General features: G+C 50.6%; 4 protein-coding genes across 4 annotated transcripts; all 4 read right to left on the bottom strand.

Moving 5' to 3' along the window:
- Positions 1-478: 478 nt before the first annotated feature.
- On the bottom strand, positions 479-1,635 carry AAFC00_002603 (uncharacterized protein; the record flags this gene model as incomplete). The annotated part of the gene is made up of 6 exons (XM_069341943.1): positions 479-559; positions 613-1,115; positions 1,175-1,263; positions 1,320-1,380; positions 1,433-1,459; positions 1,515-1,635. 6 exons carry the CDS (start codon positions 1,633-1,635, stop codon positions 479-481), a joined length of 882 nt encoding a protein of 293 aa, XP_069198448.1.
- Positions 1,636-2,586: 951 nt separating this feature from the next.
- AAFC00_002602 (uncharacterized protein) lies at positions 2,587-4,001 on the bottom strand (the record flags this gene model as incomplete). The annotated part of the gene is made up of 3 exons (XM_069341942.1): positions 2,587-3,189; positions 3,240-3,428; positions 3,483-4,001. The coding sequence occupies 3 exons, from the start codon at positions 3,999-4,001 to the stop codon at positions 2,587-2,589; spliced, it is 1,311 nt and encodes a 436-aa protein (XP_069198447.1).
- A 3,108-nt stretch (positions 4,002-7,109) lies between these two features.
- Positions 7,110-8,580, bottom strand: AAFC00_002601 (uncharacterized protein; the record flags this gene model as incomplete). The annotated part of the gene is made up of 5 exons (XM_069348026.1): positions 7,110-7,221; positions 7,275-7,449; positions 7,509-7,971; positions 8,078-8,254; positions 8,470-8,580. 5 exons carry the CDS (start codon positions 8,578-8,580, stop codon positions 7,110-7,112), a joined length of 1,038 nt encoding a protein of 345 aa, XP_069198446.1.
- Positions 8,581-12,757: 4,177 nt separating this feature from the next.
- On the bottom strand, positions 12,758-16,379 carry AAFC00_002600 (uncharacterized protein; the record flags this gene model as incomplete). The annotated part of the gene is made up of 5 exons (XM_069341940.1): positions 12,758-13,134; positions 13,200-13,457; positions 13,510-13,867; positions 13,919-15,669; positions 15,728-16,379. The coding sequence occupies 5 exons, from the start codon at positions 16,377-16,379 to the stop codon at positions 12,758-12,760; spliced, it is 3,396 nt and encodes a 1,131-aa protein (XP_069198445.1).
- Between the last annotated feature and the right edge of the window lie 1,555 nt (positions 16,380-17,934).

The following is a 17,934-nucleotide window of genomic DNA, read 5'->3' as shown; positions in this document are numbered from 1 at the left end:
ACACTGCACACTGGGTGGGAGAGACATCGCTCGCGGATCGTCCTGCCCGTTGCTTCACGCGACACTTGCAATCAATTTACTGTTTGCGCATCCGCTAAGAACACGCGCACTGCCCTGTTTTGAGAGATACGTACATTGTTTCATGGTAGATAAAGCCGTGGTCCTAGCAGACGATCCGCCCTATACAAATACAAAACATGGGTTGCGGGAATCCTTCGCAGGATCATCCGCCAAGCGGGATACTACCCGTCAAGTCACAAATAAATGAGCTTATCGTATATTCAGGTCTTGGTGAGATGCTTCTCTCAAGGTGTGTTGTTGCTATAACTATGTACAGCAGCACATGTACTATATCCTTGGTAAACAATGCCCCACTTTCATGACTAACGTGAACCGACCGGCGTTGCTTGGAGGCCGAGGGTCTTTCGGAGCAGCTGTGCAGTGCATATAGCACATATCTCCCACTCCAAACATCGCCTTAAGAAGCGATGGTGTTGAGCACTCCGCCATCGATAGCCAATATTTGTCCATTGACATATTCGTTCTTTGCCAGGAACAACTTTGCGGAGTCAGCATTTCCTCTGCACACAATACTTCGAACTGATTACTTACCACTGCCATACCCATCTCTTCTTCCTTTCCTCCACGCATCGCGGGAACGTGGCCTTTGTCGGCGACCTGCTGCGCCGGAAGATCGCTCTTGTTTTTGTCGTCCGAGTCCTTGGTTGTCATCTCGCTCGGGAAGTAGCCCGGTGCGATACTGTTGACTCTGATGGAGCACTTGGCGAACTCAGAAGACATGAGCTTGGTCAAGTGAACAGTCGCTCCCTTGGCGGCGTTGTATGCAAAGTGTCCTTGAGCGTGGCGCATCATACCGGACATAGAGGAGATGGTGATGACGGAGGGTTGGTTCGGGCTGTTGGGTCCGTTCGGTTCCACACCCGCCTGGAGGAGAGGCAGGAAAGCCACAGTAGTGAAGTAGACAGCAGTCACATCTGTGCGGTAGGTCTCGTCCCACTCTTGAACCGACTCTCCTTCCCAAAGCTTCTTTTTCATATCTTTAGCATCAATGTGCTCTGGGGGCGCCTTGGGGCCTGGGACTCCCGCGTTGCATACTGCGCGAAAAGGACTGGTAAGCGATGGATAGCATCTAGAAGTTCGGTTGGTGACATACTCAGTAGGTTGATGTACTTCTCCTTCTTCTCGATCTCTTTGACGGCTTTCTCAAGGTCATCTTTGTTGGTCACGTCGACAGATCCGATACTGTGGGAAATGATAAGCACCACATGTTGGCAAGGGACTAAGGCACATGTGCCTACGGAATGATCGATCCTCCGGAGGGATCGTGGCTCTCCTTTGCGTTCTCTAGCACCTCCGTTCCTATACCACATCAGCGATGCACAGAGAATTGATGATGAGGGACGGAACCCACTTCTACCCAGAATGTACACCTTTGCACCTGAAAGATACCTTAGCCGTTGTGCTTGGACGCATCTCCAATAGGCATGACAAACCGTTGGCCGCGAGTGCCTGAGTTGCCATTAATCCGATGCCCGTGCCACCTCCAGTGACTACGCAGACCCATCCCTTGACTTCGAACAGCTTGTCGGCGTGGAAATGTTGTGTCTCTGCCATTGTTTACGTGAATTGAAACCTAAGTATTTGAGGTATACAACGAGGTTTGCGAAGTGGACGATGAAGTGAAGACTGGTATTGGTTTTGGTGAGCAGAGGTTTGCTCTAACATGTCCTGGCTACTGTATACTTTCAAGACTAGCCTGTTGACAACTCTGATCACTCATCGTTCATACCTCGAGCTCCTTACACGTGTGGGCACCATACCTCATACCTTCAGTATGATCGTTGGTGACGTCAGGAGGCTGACACGTTCCCCATGTCTCTGGTACCTCATTCGGGAAGCGGGAGATCGCCATGACACTTCTGTGACACGCTTGAGTTTGACGCACAACCACTTACCTCATGAAAACACCTGAAGTGAAGTAAGATCCCATCTTAGCCCACGAGATACTGCGGAGATAAGCGTGAGATTGAAGGATTGAGCGCCTCGCTTATCTTGCAGGACAAGAATCATGAAGCATTCATCTTGATGCATCTTTCGAGTCCGCTATTGAATATATGATTATATATATGTACTACGATCCCCATGCTATGCTAAAATGCACAAATCTGATTCATGCTTCGCCACGAGAACGTGACGAATAATAAGCTAAGGTACAGTAGCTTCGTATATGTTGTGCCGCTTGTTATCCCTGTGTATAATCCCAGTTCACAGTGCTCGGCCGCGTCCTGGGGGCTCCCTGCACTTGACTCGGCATGTTGCTAAGCAAGGTGGCTTGGGAATTTGGTCTCATGCAACACAAGGCCTCATTATGATAAAGGCACCGATCAGGCATTTCAACCCCAAGTTGGCGCTGGCCATACGATCGCGGTGGTATGCAAAATGGCGTGTGATCTGGAAGGTTTTGGGTGCGGCGCGTTTTTGACGTGTCCTCTGGACTCGTCTAGCTATTGCGAATGTGAGCAGCGCTCGTGTGCTTTCGTAACGGTTGAGAATGGCCGTGGCTGTTCAATCGACCTTCCAGTGGCTTGTGAGGCTGCTGTCGTCATGCCCCTTGCCGAGGTACAGCTCGACCGCGTACAGCACTAAAGTCCCAGCGAGATTCGCCCATCGCCACACGCTACTGCCTGCATCGCCGCCCTGGCTCGTCCACCATTCTCCTGTATGGTCAGTCGAGGCTGAAGCGAAATGCTGCATCAAGAGGCTCGTGTAGACAGCAATCAGGATACTAGGGCTGAAGTAGCTGAGAAAACCAAGTACCTGGCCGACGCCATCATTGTCGTCCAGAGATGGCTCCTGAGAGAGGGCGCGTGCGCCAGAATCTCTTACAGCTGGAATGATGCGCGCCGAGGCGTACATGACAAAAAGCCTGTAGGCAAGCGAGATGATGACGGATGGCGTTATGGTCATGATCGCTGCGACCAGGAAGCTGAAGGCGGAATGTATGGTCGAGGGGAGCGTGGATAGGGCATGCATGAGGGTCGAATACGAGGCCATGATTATTGGTGGTAGTGGGGGGAAGTCTGGCTCCAGGGGCATTGTGCTCTCCACAGGATGCGATGGCTGGTAGTCCGTGAAGATTTGGTAGATGCAGAGCGTCATATACGCAAACTGTGAAAAGTCAGCAAGAATCACCAGGTTCGCGCCATTGTTCTACTTGCCAGAAGAGAGCTTTCCACTGGATTGCCTCTACCGCTGCCGATACCCCAAGCGCAGAGGAAGAAAGCACAGGTGATGGCAATTCCGATGAGCACAGCATCAATGTTGCCAATTTCCGGAAAGGTCGTGATTCTCCACAAGAAGTACACCGAGGTAGAGATGATCGAGGCGGAGGTGATCAAGAGTCCGATCTAGGATGTATTGTCAGTGCCTGCCGGAGGACGTCAGGGGATCGTGCTACTGACCATCCAGCCATCTCCTCCCTCTCCATTCACCAAGTAGCGAGTAATCTGGCCTGCCGCCTGGATGACCAGTAGACTGCAGAAGCCCTCGCTGAGTTGAAAGACTGGAGTAGACCATCGCAGCAATTTATCCCATCCACCTATTGTGATGTTTTCCACGATTCCTTCCTTGCCAAAGAACCATTCCCTGACGGATTGAGACTCTGCTCTCTCCCCACCCAACGTCTTTTCCACCCACCCAGAGCTGTTGTCCGAATCGACAGAGAACTTGTTGAGACTCCAGATCAACAGAGTGGGGATGATGATCCACTGCGAGGCAGCTATGATCTTGCCTAGAACCCAGCGGAATCTCGAATCATGCGGCGTTGACAGCTGAAGGGCAGAATAGAAAAAGTAGAAGCAACTGAGTGCTAGAGAGAAGGCAAGACCACAGGTGCGGCCGCCGACATCAAAGGCCAGGGGAATGGTGAAGATGATGGCGAACAGGTAGAGCACCGAAGAAATCAAACGAGTGAGCCACATGTGCGCGCGAAGGGCACGCTTCGAAGGCGTGTCTGGACAAGACTTTGCGGCGTCTTCAAGCTCGGGACGTCGTGTGCGGCAAATTGCAGTGCGGTGTGGGATTGCTTGATTGTCTCCCGGACGTCGTGAAGAAAGTTGGGTATACTCGCACTACCATGGAAACTTGAGCAGGTGGTTGATTCTGCCACTAATGTAGTCTTGACCGCCCTTTGCTTTACCGCTGCTGCTGCAGTACGCTATGTGGTTCCACTTCACTTTATTGGAGACGCAGCGTGAACAACGCGATGTCAAGACCGGGATAGAGGGAAGAGCGCAAAGCTTGCACCTCGACCTTTGACTGTTATGAGGACAGCTGCGCAGAAATAAGCCGTTCCGGTGGTGTTCACGATCAACAGCGAAGCGCGCAGGTCTGTAAATCCAGGAAATACCTTACAGACTATTGAGCCGTAATTAAGGTATCTCGGCTCGAGTAGTCGCGTTCTTTGCGATGCCGTAGATTGGGCGATAGACGGTTCACTCGACCAATCAATCCAATCAATTTGGGTTCACGGGACGCGGTACAGCAAGGTACTTCTTTCACTTGACTGCGCACATCCCTTGTGCTGAATCAACAAGCCTGTTTTCACGGCATATAAATCTCCTTGATGCTGGTTTTTGCAAGGATGAGGTCCTCGTTCTCGTCGAAAATTACATACGTAACAATAGCGGGAGGGACCATCCAGCATTTACAATACACCTCGCCCTCACCTCTTTACCTTGCCTTCGCCATCACATGAGTGAAATCATGGGCTCAGGGCACAACAACTCCGATGCTCCGAAATTCGAATCAAGGCTTGCATGACACATGTAAGCGAGATGCGGACGCAATGCATGACTTGTGCGAAGCCCTGCTCAGAGCACGGGATGATCCAGTTCGTTTCACCTTATTCATCCTGATGACGGCTATGACATGGTCATCAAACCGCATCTCGCTCAGTGCCTTACCTACGATATCTATGTTGACTTTCCACGACATGGCTGTGTAGAGCTAAATGTCGAGTCAATGGCTAAGGACGATGTTGGTGTTGACGCTGTTTATTGCCAGATCAAAAAGACTGGGAACGTCCCATACAATACTAACGTCATCAAACCTGAAACGTCTTCGAGGTTGAACAATCTAAACCCTCGCCAATAACCTAGTAAGACACAAGTACCATGCTTTATGATTCGAATCTAGATTCACGTTCGATCGATTGGTTGCTCTGTTGTGTAGTGCGGCCCACGTTCGAGCTTCCTGCCTAATTGCTGGGCATTCTGTTGTTAACCAACCAGATATTTTCAGATGGATCATGCATTATCTCATACATGATCATCTAGATCATCTAGGCTTGTCGCACACTGTATGTATTGCGGAGCTGTGATGATACGCTGATTCCTCGCTTCCCATATGCGACATATGATCTTATGATATTCCATATACATACTTTCTAGCTTCCTCGTATGTGAGATCCCTGCCTTGGCTGTTTCAACCTACAGTATGCATAGTAAGTGCTTGAAAAGTGCTGACGGCTATTACTCAGCACATGTGTGCACACAATTAGGTGTCTTCTTCGACCATCTCGGCCGTATCTCTTGCCGTGCCAAAACGTCCACGTTAAAAAGAGACGTGTAATGCCGCTCCCCCGTTGTCAAAAGTTCCATCTTCAACATTTTCACGAGAAGCTGCCCAAAGTGAGGTCCACCAATACCGTATCCTACCTATACATGAGGGTCGTGAGCACATGATTTACAGATTGGCTCTTGTTCCAACGGCATTGCGAGGTGTGAACAACGTATCAAACTGACATGGATTAGGTAGAACGCTAAGTTGTTTGCCTGCTTTCATGATGATGCGCCTAATCAGTATGCATACCTCAGTGATCAAAGCTCCTTCACCCTGCCCTAGATCCCGGGTAGGAAGTACGGTATCATTAAGGCCTTGATACGCGGAGTTGATAGATACCTTAGGGGACAAGTATATACGTTGGGACTGGGTGTATTGTCTTTGTGATTTCCTTCATTTCCTATCCGATATGACATACTGTATCCTTGGAGCAGATGCTAGCCAATCACATTTCCCTCGGATCCACGGAATGCGTTCCTGCAGAGTAATAGCCTGTATCGTGTTTGCCGTGTCCTTGCAGTACTGTACCTTGCCATTCATTGCAGTGAGCCTATCCACTTAAGGTTTGCCGGATGTTGACGTACCCGCAATGAACCACGACTGCAGCACATGTGAAAAGACTAGGAAGATCTAACGGCGGGGTGAATGGATCGGACGCTAAGCCGCGGATGCGCCTTTCCTGAGTCAGGTACTGAATGTAGGCTATGATGTTGTCTCCCACTGTCAAACCTAGAGTGAGTACTTGTGTCCAAGCCTTACGATGACATGTCAATACTGGCTCGAGATTGTGTATTTGCAAGCGGGAAAAGATTCGCAGATGCCCTCTTATCAGAAAATCCTGTTTAGACCTTTTGATTCTATGGCGCCCTAGTCCAGACGATGCGTGCAGCTAAGACCTCGAACCAGTCCTCCGGATGTAGGCGTAGGTAAGGTACCTATGTGACCCGCGAGGCCCACGTCTTTGGGACCGAACGTTTCTCGGAAGTGATGACGGTTTTCTTATGTTTCTTTCCCCTCGAGCTTCCTTTCGTGACTTACAATCTCCTGTCCTGACATTGTGCGTCGCCTACAATGTGAGGTAAAGCTGTGAGAGGCGTGAACGTCCTGCGTAAACCATCATCTGCCAATTGCTCACTCCAGCAGCATTCGAGAACAGGCCAGACCATGAATGCCGGTCAGCGACCTTACGACACTTCCGCGAGGCATAGGCATTCGTCTTGCCGAGTTTTCATCGAGAACAACTACAAAGGAGCATTGCATCAATACCATACTGATATCAGCGTACATGCACTCTGTGATAAGAGAATGACATACATGGCTACAGCATAACAAAGCATAGAATGGTTGTTCGACGTTCAGAGAGGCTGCTGATCGTAGTCGTACTGACACCCTTGCACGAAATCGCCTTGCTGGTACCTGTAGTAGCCTGGCGTCTAACACTGCTGGCACGTCTACCCACGTGCCTATCACCTGCCTATGCTTGGTGGAGGCATTGTTTGATCTAGCACCTGTGAGGATCGTCGTGTACTTTTACTCTGTCGCCGCCCATGACCAGGCTTCTGGCCCCAAACCGAATAGCTATTTGGTCGTCAATAAGAGCGAGGTTCCCACGCCAATGATAGAACACTTACAACTGGATGTATAGATGCAGGTCTGCATTGCTCATCTCCTGTACACATTCGTCCAGCAGATCTGTGAAAGACTGAGCCGACATGCCATGGACCCGACAGCATGCCCAAAGTCCCAGAGACTCTAATGTTCCACGCATCAAGTCGAAAACTCTCTCACCAATATATCGAGACGCCCCTAACATTTTTCAGTCAATTGGGAGAGTCCATCCAACTCACTGAACCAAAGTGTCTTACCTGGCTTCCATCCACCTATCGGTAGTCGAGGGTGCCGCTCTTGTATACAATCAAAACCAGCCTGGGTCATCAAGGCTTTGAGGTTTGCCCAGGACCTCTGGTTCGCATGTACGACTGTGGTTCCGACCCGCGGATCTCTCCCTTGTTGCTCTAACGCGGTACTGAACAAATGCCACCATCTGCCTAGGGACGGCGCCTCATCTCTTCTCCCATTGTCTGATTGTATATTCATGTATGCTTCGGTCATTTGGAGCCAACCTCCAGACCGAAGTCGGCCATACATATCCTGGATGTAGCTGGGCCATCTGGCTGCGTCGATCCCGTTGGCCAGGAATCGAGAGTTTATGAAGGTGTATCTTTCGGACAACACACCTTGGTCCAGTCGGAAAGGTGCATTGAGGTTCCAACGCTGGAAGTCTAAGTATTCGCACTGTTTCGGAGGGTACAAGTCCACCCCAACGACCTAGCGAGCAGTTGTCAGCAACGACGCTTCGACTGTACAAGTGTTCGATGCAGAGAATGAGTCCGAAAGGTAAACCTGACAGGTATTGGATTGCTGTGAGTAATACAGAGATGTCTTCACCGTCGGCATATTCATCGCTTATTGCATCCGCCCATGCTCCACTGCCACAACCACAATCCAGCACAGCGGAAAGTTTCACTTCAGTAGGATCCGGTAGAATGAGACCGCCAAAGTCTTCCCATGAAGTCAGAATGCTGTGAACCTTGTCCAGTCGATCCTCTTCCTGGAACATTGTCAGCCATGGCTCGGAAGCAGGTAAAAGTACGCAGCGGCAACCGCATCCAAAGAGCGTTTCCTACAACCAACCCTCCGGCTGACAAGCTGTGACCTCTGTCCGTCGCGGTTACCACACTGGGACCGTCAAGAGTCAAGCGAATGGGCAGAGGATGTGAAGACTCTTTGGTACTATGAATCCGCAACGCCAAAAAAAACACATACAGTCTCATCTACAGGAAGGCGGTAAACTCCATGTCGCACAGAGAATTTGTGGAACTCTCTACCTGAGATCATCTCTACCTCGTCATTCCATGGTTGCGGCACCGAGGCCATGGCGTTGGAATCTAGGACGGTGATTAAGAGAACACAACCGAAGGTTTTATGATTTGATTGACAGCAATGTATGATCAAGCAAAGCCACCAATTCACATACCGCGGGCAGTCATTGTTTGCGAGTTCTAAATTGTGAGGAACACGTACAAGCACGACGGCTTTGCATAAGGGCTGCGGATCGAGCAGAACATCAGAAGTGGGCCTCCACAAGGACACTCGACACAAGGCTTCTCTTGTGGTTTCGCTGAACACCCGATGACTTCTAGGCTGGCTCCTGCTCAAGTTCGCCGACCGGCGCGCATGAGAAGATGCGTCCGGCACGTAGCGCGCATGTAACGCTGGTTAGAGCTTATTGGCTACTTGAGTGGCTTGCAGATGTCAAAACTATCAAGGAACATGTCAATGAAACCTACCTTACCTAGTAGAGAGTGCACCGTTGGACTGTGAGAAAACTCCGATCTGAGCACCCGAACTGAAAAGGCTAATACAGTTACTACTACTGAATCATATGCATCGCAGGCACTTGAGTGCAATACCCTCTAGTAGCCTAGGGCCATGGGGATGTTATCGAGCATAAGCCCAATCGTCAATACGGTCAGCAACACGGGTCGTCCTCTACATCATTCACACTTGGAACAGCTGATAATCGGAGAATACAAGAGTGGGAATAGCATATGCAAGGACGCACCGTCCCCCAGGATCGTTGAAAGGACTCTCCCGAGTGCGTCACTAGCCGCGCCTTATATTAAAGCACACCAGGAGTGTTACCGTGGTTCTGGAAGCTACAGACTGCAGCGAGCTCAGATAGGCAGTGAGATTTCATCGCCTCTATCAACCTTAGTGACCCCCAGTGGCATTGTACTCTGCGACAAGTAATGCTACGCCTTACTGCACAGCGAGCAGTCTTACATGACACACGAACAATCCTTGTGCTGCAGACCTTTCTTGCGATCGCTCTCCACTTTGAGGCTTGCTTCGCCGACACTAGACTGAGCTTCTTAATGTCGGTGTGCGTAGATAACCTTTCCCCCCCCCCCCTAGTCATCTTCAACGACGACTTGCAGTCGGCTTCCCCAAGTCCATGGTCTCGGTAGCACGATCTTTCCAGAATAGCTTATTCTGCCAGCCTGGTACATAATGTACACTGCACTTCGCGCTAGAGATATGTCGCAAGATGTCAATGTCCTACAAGCATCTCACACCTATCGTACAGAAAGACTGGATCGCCTAAATGCTCACTAGCGCGGATGCACGACCGCCGCAGGCCAAACGTAAGCCTGGGCTATTAGACAACTCACTCAGGAAGGAGACATTCCTCGAGGCCGGAAAACGCGCTTGACTATGTCATACACCTGCTATGCATGCAGGAAGGTTCTTAGGCCCAAGCGGCGCATTGGGCATGATGAATGCAGCTTGGCAAAGGCTACCTGAACGTTATTGTTATAGTCTCACGCCTTTACGAATATTGTAGAATGACAACTAGAAGGATCCTTTTCGCTCACTTCGGTCTCAATCCTTCAGCTAACCTGGTCAATGTCGCCTGTGCTGTACAGAAGCCTCCTGTACACTGATAGTGCAAAATGACCTTGGCCTAAACGAAGCGGCAGCGAGGCCATTTTGCAACCGTACGGTAGCTTGCAGTTGTATGTCAGATTAACAAATACGCGTGTAGGCTGTCTACTGTGATGATCGATAGGGCTCTAGTCAGAAAATATTGTCACATAGAGTGCAGGTAAGTCGGTGTTTTGCTCACAGTCTAAAAACGGTCTTGGGTTTTACAGATGAATGTCTCTTCAATGCTCGCAGACAGTAGACACGCATGGTATTACTGCAGCCAGAGACCATTGGACCCTCGGAGAACAAGAGCGCTGCTGGCCTTCTCGTATGGCTGACCTCACGCCCATGCCCGAAATGAAACCGTTGTTCGACTCGATCCTACCAAGATTCGCTTGAAGTAGTGGCCGGTGCCAGCGCTGCGGGCATGCTTCGAAGCCATCCACCATGCTCAACATTTCTAGTGTTGGCTAGATAGGCCAGCTGCACGTGTCGCTCGCTTCCACATCCAAGCCACACTTGGAGCCTCAGCTCTGTCAGCGTTATTGACTCAAAACAAGGAATCCTCCGCCCTCGTCGTATGCTTATTCGGACTCGCGCATTTCCGCAGTAGGCTTGAAGCCAGAATCACACGCTGTAGACGGCACGATGGTATAAGTGAACATCTCACGCCACGAGATACACGCCAATGCTCCATAATCATGGCCACAGCTGAGGTAGACCTACTTTGCTCGCTTAGACAACGGAAGAATCTTCCTGCAGTTTTCCCTATACGATGAAGACGACTGGCCCACCATCATTACCCCGGTCGAGCTGCTCCGTATCCGCATGCTTCGGTATACTCCTCAGCTAGAAGACTTGCTACTTTCGCTAGGTAGTTAAAGGTGCGAGCCCATCGATATGGACAGGATCGCCATGAATGCTCCTGATCCAGATACACACGAGGTGCAGTTCTGAGCTCACAACACTGTAGTAACACAACCCGTGAAGCTGAATGACGCATTTGGCATGACGGGGAAAAAGGTGATGTAGACATACCTCGTCAGCAAAGTCGTGTGGGATTTGAGCATCAAGCAGAGCACGACACACCTGTTACACTCGTATCTCCTTACTACCCAGACACTCATGGCTAGACACCAACGAGTCACTCCCCTTGTTCTCACAACATGCCCGACTCGATATGATCAGCCAAGTCAGATTTTACTTTGATTTTGTTGTCTCATATCGGACGACACACAGTCTATAGAACCCCAACAAAGATTACACTAGATGATTGCATAGGACAGCACAGATGATTCTCTACACCCCAACCAGAAAAGCGCCGTTGCCGTTGCATCGATATCTATTTCACTCTCGCTCTTCTTCCGCAAAGCCCTCTAGTTCATTGTTTCTCTTCACTTATGTGCAGTTAAGAGGAAAGAGAGAGGATGAGAGGTAGAGAGGACCATTAGCTTCTCTGGAAGATCAAGGCCAAAAGGAAGAAACTCAGAAAAACACTCAGAGGCAGAGAACAAGCAGGGAAAAGAGACCCAGAGAATTTGGTACAGATACAAGCACGCACACACATACAACAGAAGAAATGACGAGAGGAAAATGCAAAACAAAAAGAACAAGAAATGAAATTTTATCAAAAAAAGGGGGTCTTTATTTTGCTATTCATGGCCCCCTCATCACCATCTAGACCCCCTTCTTGAACCCATTTCTCTTCCCCTTTTCCCCTTCTATACCAACCCCCCGTTTCATATTCATCCTTCTGCTTCAAGCAGGAAGCCGTCCCTTTCAAAGAGAGAAACATCAACGAAACACACCTAACAGAGGAAAGAGATGTAAGAAAAAGGGGGCGGGGGCCAAAAACGACTCCCGAGGAATTTCGTAGGGCTTGCTTTGGTTTAAGCTATCGTAGTAATACAGTATGAAAGAAAAAGAACGAGAAAACAATAACGAGAAAAGGGCCCTCTGAACGGTCGGAGATAACGAGACGTGGATTTGCAAATTTCGAACAATGAGAAAATAGCAGAGAAGGACGAGCATGCCAAAAAAAATTGAGCAGGAAGGAGCCGGACCGTTGAAGAATGGAAAAGAAAAACAACGCCTCGATTACGCCTCGCTGGAACAAGAAGAGAATTGTTACATTCGAGGTCGCGAAGAAGAGGGCAAGCGAATGGGGTTGTTCTTCGGGCTATGAGACTTTGTGGCTGAGGAGAGAGAAAGAGAGCTCTTGGGGAGTGGGCCGAGTGCGATTGGGGTATAGAGTGTTGATTAGGCCGCTCGACAGAAAAAGTATTCTTTTTCCTTTTGTTTCGAATGCTGTTTTGGATACTTAACCCCCCCGCCTCTCTGTCTTTCTCTGACTTTTCTTTCTTCCTTCCGTTCTTCTGTGCTGGGTACTTTCTGGCACTTTGGGGGTCTGATACTGTGTGTGCTATAATGTTGTCTTCGCCAAATCTGGGGAGTATGGCTCTTTTAATCTCTATCGGAGGCTGGGGTGGTGGTGGTTTCTAGGGCTGTTCTGTCGCATAGTAGATTTTGAACTTATAATTATGATAATATTGGTGCCTTGTGTCTGCTGTCAAGAGCACACCACTTTACGGTGGATTTGGACCGCCGAGAAAGCAAAGAGCTTTTACTCGACCGGGGCGTCTTCCTGTGTCGAAGACATGGCCAACATGCTCGGGATGGGTTTTCTTCGAGTCCTTGCGTTCGCCGGGATCCTGGGAGCTCCTTGGACTGCTCTGGGCTCCTTCATCAACGTCGGGTCTAGACTTGCTGGTATGCGTGTCACTATCGCGCGGTAATCACCTGGAATGCGACTGTTCGGTGCCGCGGTGGATGCCGATCGCCATAGGTGGTCGGAAGTGTCGAAGAGGAAGGATGTGCTTGATTTGGAGAAAATGCCTCCGCGGCCGCGGTTGCGCTTTGCTAGGATGATCTCGTCGAAGAGTTTGATGGAAGGACTTTCTGCTCGTGTCATTTCACGTTCGTGTATGAATTCATTGAATGCTGTCGTGCGTCTCTCGTCAGTCACCGTCTCGGTAGAAAATGTTGTCAAGGGTGGAAAGACTTACCCTGGGTTTCGCGCAGCATATGCACGTACTCCGCGTTCTCATTCGGGACACTCTTCAAGAAGGCGTCCATGTTGAAGTGATACATCATGCCGTGCTTGCGGCGCTCACCGGAGGCTGGAAGCATATAGCGACGATACGTGTAGAACAGCGATGCAAAACTGCGAACAAAGGCCGCACGCACTTGGTCAGCGCGGAAGGCAACAGGGCATACCAGCGAAAGGGCACCGGCGCAACGGCCATGTACGCAAACGGCACATCCTAAGCAAGTTTAGCTGATTGCGTATAGACTGAAATCAATTGTAGAACTCACCTGTGCAGCGGTACAAGCCTTCGTCGCACTTTTCGTCACAGATGGTACAGTACACATTCTCTTCTCGTTTGCGGAAAACCAAGCAATGGCCTTCTACCCACCTTGTGCCTTCTGTATCACGGACTGGTTGGTAGAGAACCGAAGGCATAATGGTAGAGGCAGCAACCGTGGACGGCGCATACACTGATGGCGCGTACCCGGCATTCATGCCTCCATTCGCGATTCCATTCGCGATAGCTCCTCCGTTTGTCAGCGTGGATGTCGACATGCTGCTAGAGTGACTGATGAAAGGTTGGGTGGTGGTATGCATCGTGGGTTGACTCGGGCGGCGCAATGTGTTCATTCGGTCAAATCCAAACTGTCATGACGTTAGTACCGAAGCATACTCTGACTTGCCATCAAGACTTACAGATGAGCTGCGTCGGGCGGCCATTTCGAAGTGTCCCGATCGCTTTTCGCGGAGCGAGGCTTGTAGACCGAATCCTGAGTCATTGCGTGAGACCGGCGTTGCTGGGAAAGAAGAAGACAGAGGCGACGTGGTAGGCGACGGAGGTGATTTTGTCGAAGACGACTTGCTGGCTCTGCTAGTAGAGCTAGTTGAGGGTCTATCGCTGTCTCTGCTGGAGTTTTTGCGCACGCCGAGGAAGGCATTATAGACAGAGATTCGTGTTTGAGGAGGGCCCATGGTGAGTGTTTCGCCGAAGGTGGCCGAGTTCTGGCCCACGAGTGAAGCGAGTGTAGATCGCTCGGCGGTCTGGTTGAAGATCTGTGTGTTCTCCGAGGAAAAGGCGTCGTGGGGGAACATCTCCGCCGCATACGGAGGTGGACCAACAGGCACACCATATCTGTTATGATGGGGAGCTGCTGCTTGCAGCAGCGACATGAGCTTCCTTCTGATTTGACGAGGCAAAGGCGTAGGGGCGAAGGTGCTCTCGACGCTGTTCTGGTCGAGGTCCACCAGCACAAAGTCGTCATCGGGGAGATCGAGAGAATCATATCGTCTTTCCACTCCGATAATGTACGGACAGGGCGCTTCGAGCGCCGTGATAAGGCGAGCAGGAAGGACCGGGATGAACACACCACTCCACTTCATTGGGTACAGAAGACTGCTAATCGCAGCGCTCGCTAGATGCAACATGGACGTGTGCGAGGACAATAGGATGATTCTACCTTCCCCCAAAACATACTCAAACAAAGTGAGTAAGTTTGGTATTGTCAGTGCACGGAACAGTGCGTATATGTCTGTGTTTCGCGAGCCGGGCAGCTCGTTGGCGGCCTCCTTGCGGGCGTAGAGACGTAGTTCGCGAACGGCCACTTCGATTTGTGTTATGGATGACATGGGGCTGGGAGCTTCCACGCATAGGTTCACAACATATCGTTCGAGTGGCTGCCAGATGCCAACTTTAGGGGAACTTGGCGGTACTCTTAGGACACCCCCATCCATCATAGGTACCACAACAGCCTTCAGCCACTCCTTCCAAAAGCTGGTCAAGGCACCATCTCTTCCAAGGATGCCGTACACACGGGGGATCCAGAATCCTGTCTCTCCATCCGTGAGGCCGTCAATCTTGGAAGCTGCTCCATGTCGCACTGGGCGGAGAAGGTCTGTCATCAATGCTATTTTTTCTTCGACAGCGTTAATCTCATCGTCGAGTGCATCTCGCTCCGCGGAACCGGATGGCACGGTGGGTAGCTGCGCTAGTAATCTTGAGATTCTTGCTCTTTCCCCAGCGAGTCTCTCGCCTAAGCTACTAGCAAGCTCTCTTTCTTCTTCGCTCATGTTGGCTTCTCGCCAGAGTTTGCATTGGCGTTCGAGCTCCTCTGAAGCCGAGTGGTTCAATGGTAGCCAGATGGTGACACAAATGCCGTGTAAAATAGATCCGTCTCCATTTGTCATTGCAAATCCATGCCATGTCGCCTTTGGTCGCTCGTCCGAAGATACGACAGCGACATCGTTGGGGAAGGCGAACATGGGAACATAATCGGGAAAAGGTTTCCTGCGTTTCGACTCGTCCACCATAGCCTTGGTGGGATATCTGTCGAGCAGGACCGGTTCGTAACGTCGTTTGAGGGGGTGCATGTGGGGGCTGGTTTGAAAGGGCTGTGGAGAAGGGATCACCGAGTTGTAGCCGCTTAGTCTTTTCGTCGTCCTTGTAGAGGCTAAAAACAGCTCAGCGTCACACAGTGTGTCTTGTCAGAAAAGAGGAGAGCAACTTACCTGCTCGAGAGGCTGTGGACGCTTGTCTCCTCGGTCTGTTCATGGTAGACAGCCTTCTCCTTATGCTACCGATTCCGCTGCCGATACCGCTACGAGGACCATTGGTGAGATTCGCCGAGTCCTCGCTATGTGCGACTCGAAGGGTCTTCGGTCGAGCCTTTGCTGGTTTCGGAGGCACCACGGCGCCGGCCTGAACCTGTATCTCTTCGAGAAAAGAGTCTCTCTCGGTCGCGAACTTCTTCAGCGCCTGCTCGAAATCCTCGTCACTCAGACCAGGTAAGTTATCGGCCTGAACGGCCTTGATGGTTGCGCTGCTTCGATTGCTTGGGGTGGGTTTGATGTCTAGAGGTCCAATAACACTCCCTATGCTCTTTCGTGCCTCCCAACTGTATCTGTGTGTTATTCTCATCGGGCCACCATCTGGGACTGCACCTGGTGAAGCCGGCGTCTCTGGTCGTATGCTGAGGTCCCTCAGGGTATCTGTCTCCAAAGCAACATCCTCGTCGATGGTTTCCTCCACCGGAGGCGGTGACGAGACACGATGTAGTCGCTCATCATATATCTGGGTGGACTCTATTCCGGCAATGAAGAAGTGATCTGCCAAGGGCACTGAAGAAGCGTCCGCGTTGGCAGGTTTGGGTGCTGGGGCCATTGGGAGGAAGGAGTGAAGCGCAAGCTCTGGCGCCAAGGTAGGAGAAGAGGGTTGTAATAGATGTTCGTGTCCAGTAGCTGTGAGTCAATCTAATCCATTGATTGATTCACCGACTCGAATATCAACGTCTTATGTGAGGTTGATCCAACTCAGATGCAGGCGTCCGTAATGTAATCCAAACTTTTGAAGCACCCAGGGCGGTATAGCTGCAAGTTCCCGCGGAAAAGGCTTAGACGAAACAATGACTGATCCAAGTGTGTTTTACTGCAATATGCCGACAGACGGGCCTGACTGCCGTGATGTGTTTCGGGTAGCGCACGAAATAGGGAATTATGCTGGTCGTGAATGAACTGTTGATATATGCCAAAGCGTCGAACGTAGCAGAAACAGGGAATGTGAGTGGTAACAACAACAACAACAACAGAACAAAAAGTATCAGAAGAGAGCGCGTTGCCCAAAAAGCGTTTCCAGGAAATGCTATCGAAAGAGTAGTACTGCAAGCAGCAGCAACAGCAGCAGCAACAGCGACAGTAACGGCAGAAAGGGAGCGGAGAGGGTTAGGTCTGCGCTGTGCTGTTGGAGCCCAGTGCGGTGAGCGATCGGAGCTATCCAAGGGTCTTTGATAGTAGTGCTATTGTTTGATTATTATTGGCGCACGATTCTAAAACTTGATAAAGTCGTCAGGGCCACAGACGGGCTCGATCTGAGAAAGGTATAAGAGGTAAAGTGGAAGAGAGAGGGGTTTCGGTTCGAGATACAGTTAGACACACATGCACCCACATCACATGTAAGAGAGATAGAAAAAAAATATAACTATAACACCGGTCCGGTATTCGAAGGGGAGAATGCAAGGCGCAAGGCAGTCGACCGACCCACTGCACGCAGCAAGAGACAAGCAAGACGCGGACGCAGACGTTGTCCCCTGCAGATCACTGTTATCGACAATCAACCGCGCCATGGGACACCTATGGGATCAAGGTACACCAACACTGTCACCAATCATGTCTCAAGCCCACGTCTACTTTTGGCTTTGCTCTCCCGCCTTTGGCTTGGGCTCAGCGTTTTGCAAAACGTTGTGATCAACGGGCAGCTAAGGTAGGGTAGGTGGTTTTTTGCTTGCCTAACACTGGGCTTGTCAAAAGAGCCGGGCGACGATACAAGAACAGGTTTCCTCAGGACCACTCACCCCCCATTACTAGGGCGCGGATCCACCTTTCCTCTCATCTGCCCTCGGTTTTAAGGTTGGGCTGGTGGTCGAGGGACTCTGTGTTTTGGAGGGGTTCCCGCGGACGTGACGTGTGGCCTGTCAATCCCACAATCCCACCTTATTCATAAGATCAACACTGTTGGTTTTTCCGTTTGAGTACGAGCACCACGTTGGCTTCAGCCTTCAAGTCCCGCTCATGCAGTAATACACCATAGCCACGTGCGCCGGGCCATTTTTTTCCTTTGCAAGTGAACGTGTGTCCGACTATTGGCGCAACCGCTGTACCAGGCTAGTATCGGGATTTCGACCATCAGTAATCAGAAAAGCAGCGTGATGGTAGACGACACA

The sequence above is a fragment of the Neodothiora populina genome, assembly GCF_041146345.1.
Source record: "Neodothiora populina strain CPC 39397 chromosome Unknown canker_contig_15, whole genome shotgun sequence".
Taxonomy (NCBI): Eukaryota; Fungi; Ascomycota; class Dothideomycetes; order Dothideales; family Dothioraceae; genus Neodothiora; species Neodothiora populina.
The sequence above is the reverse complement of the archived record's forward strand: the minus strand, read 5'-3'. Positions and strand labels throughout refer to the sequence as shown.